Below are 11,463 nucleotides of genomic sequence, written 5' to 3' on the forward strand. Positions count from 1 at the left end.
TTGAGCAGCAATATAATAACTATATATATGTAACAAGAAGCTATCTGATGTCTATATCTCTGTCAGATGCATAACATCTTATGCATGGTCGGGCTCCTTCGTGGCTGTTCGACTTCGTTCCTGCGACGACTTCATCCCGGATCGGAAGTTACGACATTTTGATCGGAAGCAAGAACGGGAGCTCGCTGGCTGTGAAGGTAACTTTCTCCCTTTCGCGCGCTTCTTCGGATAAATCCTGCTCGGATTTACTAAATCCGGCTACCCCTCCGATTTACTAAATCCCGGATTTAAGCTGTAAATCCGTAAATCCGGGATTTACTGAATCCTGGGATTTAACGCTCGCACAAAAACTGTTTGGCTGGATTTAGCGTAAATCTGACTTAAATCCCGCTGTAAATCCGATACCAAACAGCCCCTTAGTGTCCTAGTTTTTGTTCGTCGAAGCCCTAATCCACCTTTCCTTGTTGATTACTGACAGCTAGTAGATAGCGTAACAATCGAGAACTCAGAAACCAGAGGCTAATTTTGCGAGCAGAAGATTCGCTTCTCAAACTGTACAGGCATTTGTACTATAAGTTGTCTCATTTTTCTTGATCCAATTGGTTTAAGGATTTGCAAGAGATGGCTAAAGATGAAGCAATCCCACTATCGCCTGGAAGGAAAACTAGATCTTCATCGCAGTTATCGCCTTCCAAGCCGTCGCCCCAGAATGTATATCCTTTCTCTTCACAGACCCAATCCCAAGAACTAATCCATTGCTTGTACACCTCAGAAGAACCCATCAGTTTGGAAACGCTAATCTCATCATTTCCTGGAAGAAAGCCACAAATTCTTGAGATTCTGCGGCTAGTGGGCTCCTTGAACTCCCCCATGTTCCCTCTCCTCATCTATGGAGGACCATCAACTGGCAAGACCATCGCCATTCTTCAAATTTTTCGTTATCTCAATCGCCCTTTTGTTTACGCTGGTTGTCGAACATGCTACTCCCCACGAATACTCTTTGATTCCATTCTGAGGCAATTGCTTCTACACGGGAGGAATCCCATCAAAGGAAACAGTGGAACCAAGCGCTATGAAAAGCCATCAGAATTCATTGATTTACTCAGAATTGCTTTGGTTCAGGGGATAAATGCTCTTAAAGAAAGGAATCTAAAATCTGGCTCTGAGGAGGTTGATAGAGGGGAAATGATTTACTTGATATTTGATAACTGTGAGCTACTTCGCTCATGGGACAAGAATTCTAACATTGTCCCTCTGCTTTTGCGAATCCATGAGATGTTAAAAATTCCCGAAGTTGGCATAATTTATATAAGTAGCTCTACTCCTGATGCATATTATTTGTGTACCGGTTCAATTGAGCCGATAACAATCTACTTTCCTGACTATACATTGGAGGATCTACATGGTATTTTCATGAGGAATCAACCTAACCCAAAGCTCTACTCATCTTTTCTAAGGTATAGTGGTTTGATGGAAGTCTTTATTTGAATACTCTATAATTCTCTTTGCTCATGTAATAGTGTGATTCTTTTGCAGTGTGGTTCTTAAGCCATTCTTTAGAGTCACCAGACGAGTTGACGAGTTGTCAGTGGCATTTCAACCTCTGTTTCAGCAATACTGTAAACCTTTAGTTGATCGTTTTGTTGTTCCAGATGAGGCTATGAAGAGAAAACTTTTTGATAACCTTCAGCCATACCTGACTGTATCACTTAATGAATTGTTCACGGTTCCGAGCTGGTCTTCACATCAAACTAAGCAGGAAGGAGATCACCAAAAGAAGGGAATTAGTAAGTCAAATAGAAAGGAGACATCTAATGAGTTGGATTTTCATATGTCCATGTCAGCAAAGTATCTGCTCCTCTCTGCATTTATTGCTTCAAGAAATCCTGCTACTCTCGATGCATCTTTATTTGACTCATCAGGAGGTTTAATCAATCGGAAACGAAATAAGTATTGACTGCATGACTTTAACATCCATATTCATGTCTTGCACCTTGTGGAAAATCCATATAAAAGGTCGCACGGCTTTAATGTTATCAAACTTCTTTCCATTTTCCTTGTTTTCTTATAGGAATTCACAGATGTCAATGGATCGGAAGGATAGCATGGCTGAACAAATACTATTGAAGGGACCTGGTAGCTTCCCACTCGAGAGGTTGCTAGCAATTTTTCAATGCATTACGTCAGTTGCTGAGAGTATGGTTGAAGAAGAGCAGTATGAAAATGGCACTGCCATTGAAAGTGAGAGTTTTGGGTTGACATCTGATGTTCTATTGCAATTGTCTTCTCTCTGCAATGCCAATTTTATATGGAAAAGTGGTAGCTGCCCTTTAGAAGGTTCTACTAGATACCGATGTACTATTGATGAAGAAATGGCTGTAAGGGTATGTGGTCTTCAAGTTGACCGTTCAATTTATTATGCATTTCTCACTTTTTTTTTTGTCATGCATTGATTTCTAGTGGAATTTCAGGTTGCAAAAAGTATAAACTTCCCTCTATCGAGTTACCTTTATAGAAGATAGTTTTGGGAGTGAACATCATGCACTGGTTTCTTGTAACGTTTATCTGCAAGATTGGAAACTTGAAATGGTGAATATGATTCCTTTATTTACCAATCATATTGCCTATTTTTTACTTTTGTATGTCTTTTAATCCAAGGAAGCTTATGTTTTAAATGATAGGTTAGATGGGGAAAGGTATATGCTTTCAGAATGCACTCGAGCAAATTTTAATGGTGCTACAAGTTTGAAGGTGATTTGTGAGTTAATACCTATTTGTGAGTTTGAAGGCGATTGCAAGCAGATTATTTCATTATAACCTTTTTTCTTTTTTTGTGTATAGGCATGCAGCATCCTTTACAAACTCGTACATGTTTTGTTGGCGAGTTATCAACTCCACATAATATCAGTTTCCTTTATTTGACGCCTTAATTTGTTTCCAAGTTAAACATTGTTAGTTGTAAGTGGGCTAACAATAACATTACAAGTTTTGTGTCATTCATGTGTGAGTCATGGTGTCCCCTGGAGGTTTCATATCAGCACATCCTCTTCAATTTTATATTTCACTTGAAGGTGAATTATGTCGAAAATTTCATCCGCCACATGTCCTTTATTCATTCAATAGCTTGTTGCAATTTTCTATTTATGTGTATTTTTACTTTGAACATTTACTTATCTTTAGTTCCCTGTTTGGTAGTTTAAGTTTTGTTCCCTGTTCACATTGTTCAAGTCAGTTCCTCTGTTTTATTGAAAAATTTAGCAGCCTTCCGGTGTCTCCCCCATTTAGAGGAAATTTTGGGAGTCTTAGCATGCCCACCACATCAAGAAAGATGTGTATGGTCGTCGAGCGATATCGCGGCCGTGATTTTCAATTCCACCATGTCAAAGAAAGGCGTGTATGGGTCTTCAAAGGTACCTGTTTGAAATGCACACTTTTTTGCCGCATGCATGGAGTTTCATATCATGGTGAGTCATGGTGTTCGCTAGAGGTTTCATATCATCACATCCTCTTCAATTTTGTATTCCACTTGAAGGTGAATTATGTCGAAAATTTCATTCGCCACATGTGCTTTATTCATTCAATAGCTCGTTGCAATTTTCTATTTATGTGCATTTTTACTTTGAACATTTACTTATCTTCAGTTCCATGTTTAGTAGTTTAAGTTCTGTTTCCTGTTCACATTGTTCAAGTTAGATCCTCTGTTTTATTGAAAAATTCAGCAGTCTTCCGGCGTCTCCCCCATTTTGAGGAAATTTTAAGAGTTTTGGCATGCCGATCACATCAAGAAAGATGTGTATGGTCGTCGAGCGATACCACAGCAGTGATTTTCAATTTCACCATGTCAAAGAAAGGCGTGTATGGGTCTTCAGAGGTACCTGTTTGAAATGCAAACTTTTTCACCGCATGCATGGAGGCACATACACGTGCACTTAGGATTGTCCCCGTCATGCTAGGAAAAGCGTGTTCATGGCCTACTCGTCTCGCCGTGAGCGTCACATAAGGTTTCCTCCCACAACGCTATAGAAAAGCATGTTTAAGGGATTTTCCGGTGTGCCGTGAGCACCTAAAGTGGGATTTTGGAGGATCTTAAGTTTGAGAAATCATTTATACCTTCATGAGGTGATGATGAGTATAGCGTTGTCGGGACAACGATGAAGGCAATGAAAAATGTGCAAATATTTTTCTTTCTTTTTTTTATTTTTTTATTTTTTTTTTACTTCTTTAATAGAGAGGGATGGGAAAAATGATTGTTGTAGGCAAGTTGGATGTAGGATTTTAGTCAGTAGCAAAGGGCTGTTTGAAGAGTTGTTTAGCTAAGGGATTTTAGTTATGAAGGTTGAAGAGATTTGGAGGGGATTAATTTGGGTTTTGGTTATTTGAGGCTATGAGGTAGATTTGTGAAAGAATACAGTGGAGAGGTAAAGGTGTTTTGGCTACTGTTGGGAGTTAGAAAGATGGGTAGAGCAGGCTACAGTGAGGGTTGAAGTGGAGTTCGGCATAGTGAACCAAAGGAATGTGGGCTCTTGCTATGGAGTGGATGGCGGTTGTGGGAAGGGAATTGGAAGATAGGGGTTCGGCTGGAGGTCTTCTGCCTGCTGTTGGGAGTCGAATGGAAGGTTGTGGTAGGTGGCGTCGAATCGAAATGAGCGATCGGATGAGTATGGTAAGGATTTGTCACAGTATATGGTTGCGAATCTGTAGGCAGGTTGGCACAGGGTCGAGTAGGTTGAGTGGATCGGCCTGTTGTTGACAGCGTCGGCTGGATCGTGGGATCGGGTATGCTTGTGAGAAATTTTACTAAGGTCAATGTGAAGTCTGGCCAGTTTGGCTTGGGGAGCTCATTGGTTTGCAGCTTGTGGAAGACGAGGCTGGAGGCGGGGAGGATTCATGTGAGAGCTGGTGGTGTTAGATCGGTCGGATGTGGGGCTGCAATAAGTTGGCATTGGAGGTCGAGATCGGGCACAACACGGGCACGGGTGAGGGTTGCGTGGATCAATTGGACGTTGAAGGGATTTCACGGGTGTGAGAACAGGTACTTGAAGATTGGAGGGAATTCAAGTGCTCCGCTCGTCGTTGTCTTAATAGTGAAAGCATACACATAATTGAGACAATCTCACGGGATTCATGGGAGGAGATGCAAACGGCGTTGAATAGCAGGTAAGCGGGATTTCAGTGAGGATTTGAGTGGGATTTGAGTAAAATTTCTGAAGGTCTTGGCTCTCGTGGAAGTCGACAATTATTTTGTGCTTAATGCATATAATTTGTTTTGTGAATTATGTCCTGCTGACTTGATGTATTGAATGTTATTGTGCAAGATGTTCTAATATCAAAATTGCCGCATATGTTTGTTTGTAATCATTCCTTGTTGCAACTACCAGGGATCGATATTTCATGATCATCCTTTAAGTTAGTGATCGTTGTATGATTGTTGAACAATCGCTACAATATTCGACTGCTATGCTATTAGGCCCTTTTATGGTCTTTACTCTTTATGGTGAAAAAAAATTCTGTGAAAGCAATTGTTGCAATCGATTATGAGATATCACAAATTACCTTTTTGTCAATGAAAAATGTGATCATGTGAGGAACCGCCTGATCCATAAGAATATCCATTTATTATCACAACTATTTTGTTGGTCACAAATGTACACTATTCTTATAGTAAAATCATGTGAAATCATTAATCTTGAATTTTTCTCAATTATGATGGGACACGCTTAAGACTGGTGCAAGACATAAATAGAATGAATGAATCATTCGATCATCAACTCTCATAAAACTTTTTAGGTAGGATATATTAGTAATCAAATTCATTCTTAATCCAAAAAAAAAAATCTATGTGATAGATCTAGTCACTTATATTTTAAACAGTCAAATCTGAAGGGAGATTAAACATACTAAATATTGTCATAAAGATCACTGTATGCTAATATTTCTTTAGTTCACTGTATACTCATATTCCAGTAACAACGTATATGTGTTTTTACATCTACTTTAGACTATCACGATAATCTCTCCTGCCATTAAGGCTTAATAGTTATTGTAAAGAGAGAGAGAGAGATGCAGCTTTAGCTTTAGCTTTATAAATTGGCCATTATCCAATCTACCTGGCAGAGAAACAGCCAAAAAAGAAAAGATAAAGAATCTGTTCTATAGGAGATGGGCGCCACCGAATATTCCAATCTACAAATCTCCTTAATATATATCTAGTTTATATTCTTTAGAGACCACCTGAAAGGGCGCTTTTGAGTCAAAAAAAAGTTAAAAGAAGAAAAAGAGAAAAAAGTAAAGTGGTTCTTATATAATAATTACATTAGTAATTTCTGATCCTGCATCAAAAGTGAATTCCATGATGCATTATTATGCAAACATTCATCATCATTTATAGCTTCCCTTGAATGGGCTTTCCCCGTGAAAACTCTTCATGATTCAAACGAACTGTTTTCATGATGTACGATGCATGGCTTTACGAAGTTATTGATTTAGGATTAAAAAACATAAATCAGACCCCTTAAATGCAAGAAGATCTTTAAAAGAGTTGATCTCCTGCTTTACGAAGAGGTTGCTTTTTGGAGGCAGAAGTAAGACCTATACACAATAATAATAATAATAGTAAGACGAAGAATAACAGATCGATATGCTTTACTGCAAAGATGTTCTTAAATTGAATACACTTTTTCATTGCATGCGTCTTACAGTGTCATTATTTTCAGGTCCTGATGGAATTTTCTTCCCTTGAATCTGATCAGAAAATGGGAGCCTTAAAAAGTATAATTATAGAAAAAGATTATATGATTTGATGGAATAGAAAACAAAAATGAAATACAAAGAAGTTCTTTATTCACTGCCGCAGTTACAAATTATACATAGAGCTTCCTGGAAAGTCCGTTCTCTGGTTTCACTTAAATCACTAGACAAATCCTAATGCAAGGAAAATAATAACAATACTCATTGTAACTTATTTCATTTGGATTGAATGAAGGTGAAGAAAACAAGTAAAATTTAGCCATTTTCTAGCTGAATCTCGAGTCCACAGCCCATTGATTTCAGTCTTGCAGCCACTGCTTCATTTCACTTCATTCAAATTCCTACCATCCAAACAGAGCTCAAACTCTCCCCTACTAAATTTGAAGAATCAAATGGTTGACTTAATAATCTGAAATCTCAACAAGAATTGGCATGAAACTTTGTTTGAGAAAGAGCGTGCATCTGCTGATCCCGAAATATTTTCATGTATTCAAGCAGTAGCACAGCTTTCCTCTTCGCTCGATCAGTCCCAATGACGGCTAAAGCCTGCAATGCAGGTATCGCCTCACATTCCTGAGCCTCAGCTAAACAAATTGGTTGCTGCTCACCGACACATAAATGAAGCAGTATTGATGCTGCATTTTCGCTATTCCGAGAAGATTTGCTTCTGATAAGCTCCACCAGCATAGATACGGTTACTGCGGCGAGAATTGCCACCTTTCCCTTAGGATGACTAGATACATTTGCAAGGACTGTAAGAGCCATATCTTTCATTAACCCTCCTGGTTCCATTAGGAGGTTCACTAGCGTTGGAACCACCCCAGCTCTCACTGCCTTGCTCTTGTTTCTCTTGCATATGCACAAGTTGAATAATGCAGATGCTGCATCCCTCTTACCCTGTTCCCCGCCCTCACTTAAAAGGGAAACAAGGGCCGGAATTGCACCGGATGCACAGCCAATCAAGACCTTGTTTTCATCCACAGAAGAGAGGCTGAAGAGTGTGGCTGCAGCATTCTGGCGTGCTTCCATGCTGCCATTCTTGAGCACATGAACTATTTTGGGGAGAGCACCTGAAGAAATTATGAGTTCCTTATGATCTTCAACAATAGAGAGGTTTAGAAGAGCAGCAATTGCATGCTCCTGTGTGTTCGGATCCGATTGAGAGAGTAGAGTCGTTAAAAGCGGCACGGCGCCGGCATCGGCAATGCAACGCCGGTAGGCAGAACCCCTCTTAGCAAGAAGACGGAGCTCCGCAGCAGCCGAGCATTGGTCCTCGAGTTTACAGGAGGATAGCCTAAAGATCAGATGGGTACTAAAACTCCACTTTGAAACAGGAATAATAGGATTTGGTCGATTTTCCATTTCATGATTCTGTGTGAGTACAAAATCTTTCATTTTCTTTAGCAACATAGACATCCTTTCCAGACTCTGTTCAGGATCTGCACCTCCAGTGAGAACAACTAGTTCATGTAATGCTACCGATTCTTGTGTGAGGTTAGATATGTTCGATAACTGTAAGTTTTCTACCACTCTACGAAGAATGACTGGGTCAGTATTAGAATCGATGCTCTTGTAAATGGATGACAAGTCATTGTACAGATCAATATCAGAGCCATCAACAGGATCTTTTGCTCTTTTCAACTGACCATGCACAAGATCCACCTGCCAAAAATTGTTACAGTATTTCAACCATATCAATAATCTTGTATCCTAATAGATTTTGCAAAAGAGACTCAAATGAAACAATGAGAGTTTATTACGTGCGGTGTCCGGACTGTCCGGAGACGAATCCGAATGCGCCACATCACCCGAATGCACTGGGTCCTGGGTGATATGGCACGTCCGGATTTGCCGTTTCCGAACGAATCGGGACGCTGCACGCAATAATTTTCCCGAATTTGAAGCCCAGAGAAACAAATGCTCTCACCTGTTCTCTAACTTCAACTGTTATGCCGAGTTTATTGAAGGAGATAACATCCAAAGCATGCTCTAAGCGAATATTCACGTCTTTGAACCTTTGTAGTGTTCTGTCCCTATCAAGCACCTACAATTAATCAAGATGGAAGGTGAAATCCAGAATTATATGTGCCATTTAAAACATTAGCAGAAAAAAGATCCATCTTTGTTTCATAAACCTTAAAAATGCGTATTTTTCCAAAAAAACAAAAACAAAAAAGTTTGTGTTCTAAGCAAGTGCCCTAATTTCGATTTAACTGACGTACCATATAAATCTTGCTCCCTTGATTCCCGAACTGAAGCAGCTCCCCGGCGGCCGCGATCGCCCCTGCGAGAGGGACAAGGGTTTTGATGGCCTCATCGGGAATGGAAGTACTTCTGTCCCATAGCTCATCCAGCATTGGGGTGAAAAGCTTTATCTGCCTGGAGAGGCAGCAAAATTGCTTATTGTAAGGGTTGCAGAAGTCGGAGGCGGAGGGAATTTTCTCAATTGCTTCGATCATTCGCCGCAGCATTGCCGCCGTTTCCAGCACTCCGGCGTAATCTTCGCCCATTTTCTCCGCCGCCGGCGACTGGTCTCACAAATTCGTCAATTGATTTATTGATAGGACGGCGAGACGAAGTGCAGAGCGCCAGCGCTAGGAGCCGAATCTGTTCCCCCGAAGCTTTTACGTCGGCGGTTTGGCTAGAATTTAAATGCAGGGATCAGTGGGACCAGCTTCATTCGTCGGAACTAGCTACGTGTTGTTGGAAGCAGACAAAATCAAAATCAGAATATAATTATATTTGGGATTTTCTTCTTTCAGAAAAAAAAAAATCATAATTTGTAATTATTTTTTGGATAATTTCGAGAACTTTTTAATACACGTGCATATTTGTTTCTTATGAGATCTACTTTTATATTCTAGACAAATATAACACAAAAAATATCATTTTTATTTTTTAATATCTACATTTTACTATTTATTAATATAACACAAAAAGATTATTTAAGAATAAAGAATACACCTCCAAAGCATGGGAGAAATTATCCTGTGCTGAGTTCGAATAAAGGAATGTATGGACTGTGAGTGTATACATTGTTTGATACACACTATATTTAAATTTGTATACAGTGTGGACACTCACATGTCCGGACAATTTTTTCCGTCTGGACTCCGCACATAATAATCTTTTAGCATGGTGACTTTCTCAGTCCCTATTGTCATTGATCACATATTAAATGCTATACTTCATCTTTTTATTATGTGCACATATTTATTCTATGGATGTTCTTCCTAAGAACATTTTTATATGACTTTTCATATTTTCTTCATAGTCAATATTTGTCGGTCCCACCAATCCACCTGTGTGGCAATGATTTTGTGAGCTGATTACAGGGTGTTATAATATATAAATAATAAGATTTATGTATAAGATAGGTAAATAATATAATTCGGAGAGCTATGCAAGTAAATCCAATTCAGCCGAGCTGAGCCGAGCCAAGCTGGGAAGCGCCGCCATGATGGCAGCTACGGAAACCGGTAGATTCGCCGGGTGCATAGTCGGTAAACCTGCTCGGGTGTGGGCCCGCTGGGAGCACATGTCCCTGCGTCCAAATCCAGAATTTACAAAAATAAATAATGTTTTACTGAATTTGATTTTTTTAAAATTGAAGTGGAAGTCCAGCCAATTAAGTCATCTTACAAAGATTCGGTGGGAAAAATAATAAATATTATATCAGGTAATCTGACCCAGGTTGTTCTCATAGATCATTTTCGATTCTTGATATCTCATATTTAAAATTTTAAATTACGTATTGAATTTATTAACTTATAATCCAAATTTTATAAGAAAAAAATAAAGATTGTAAGATATTTCTATTCATGAATTTTTATTTTAACAAAAAATACTATGAAAAACAATTACATTCTTAATTATTTTGAAAAAATATTAATTTTGAGGGTATTTATACAAAATTTGAATACTTATACAATAGAAATAAAAGATATAAATATAATTTTATAAAGAAATATGCGGTTATATTTTTATAAGGATATTACTAACGTTGCAGGTATCAATTAATAAAAAAACTAACAAATTCAACTTTAGAAGCAATAATTTTGAACAAAAAATACTATGAAAAACAATTACATTCTTAATTATTTTGAAAAAAATAATTAATTTTGAGGGTATTTATATAAAATTTGAATACTTATACAATAGAAATAAAACATATAAATATAATTTTATAAAGAAATATGCGGTTATATTTTTATAAGGATATTACTAACGTTGCAGGTATCAATTAATAAAAAAACTAACAAATTCAACTTTAGAAGCAATAATTTTGAACCAAACAAACTCCATGATGAGTTGTTAGTCGACCACTCAGATCGATATCTAATAAATCACAGTTTCAAAACTCGTAATTGCGATCACTTGCAATTGTTTTCGAGAGTTTCCGCTGCACTTTAAAGAAATTTTAATGCGGACAAATTTCAACTAAAAGATTGAGATCTCATCAAATTTCATTTTTTTTATAACTTTGAATCCTGATTAAATAACCTCTTTATTTAATGCATTCTATATAAATTGAGGGATTTACATACATACCATTTTATTTTATATTTCTTATATATCTAACAATTAAAATTTTAATATTACATACCTATCATCCATAAAACAAATATAAGTGCATGAAATAAAATATTAAAATTTATAGTGTAATATAAGTGATAAGAATAAAATATAGTAATGATATATTTAATATTAAAATTT

The 11,463-nt window shown here is 37.8% G+C and overlaps 2 protein-coding genes across 2 annotated transcripts; one reads left to right on the forward strand and one right to left on the reverse strand.

The window, feature by feature from the left end:
• The first annotated feature begins 82 nt into the window (after nt 1-82).
• LOC110110342 (origin of replication complex subunit 1) lies at nt 83-3,200 on the forward strand. The gene is made up of 7 exons (XM_020841790.2): nt 83-197; nt 479-1,457; nt 1,537-1,950; nt 2,072-2,384; nt 2,472-2,589; nt 2,682-2,751; nt 2,842-3,200. Exons 2-5 carry the CDS (start codon nt 622-624, stop codon nt 2,520-2,522), a joined length of 1,614 nt encoding a protein of 537 aa, XP_020697449.1. The 5' UTR covers nt 83-197; nt 479-621; the 3' UTR covers nt 2,523-2,589; nt 2,682-2,751; nt 2,842-3,200.
• A 238-nt stretch (nt 3,201-3,438) lies between these two features.
• On the reverse strand, nt 3,439-9,735 carry LOC110110264 (protein spotted leaf 11). The gene is made up of 3 exons (XM_020841690.2): nt 8,970-9,735; nt 8,675-8,791; nt 3,439-8,409 (listed from the first exon to the last, which is right to left on the reverse strand). Exons 1-3 carry the CDS (start codon nt 9,255-9,257, stop codon nt 7,165-7,167), a joined length of 1,650 nt encoding a protein of 549 aa, XP_020697349.1. The 5' UTR covers nt 9,258-9,735; the 3' UTR covers nt 3,439-7,164.
• Between the last annotated feature and the right edge of the window lie 1,728 nt (nt 9,736-11,463).

This window comes from Dendrobium catenatum, unplaced genomic scaffold (genome assembly GCF_001605985.2).
Source record: "Dendrobium catenatum unplaced genomic scaffold, ASM160598v2 fragScaff_scaffold_370, whole genome shotgun sequence".
NCBI lineage: Eukaryota > Viridiplantae > Streptophyta > Magnoliopsida > Asparagales > Orchidaceae > Dendrobium > Dendrobium catenatum.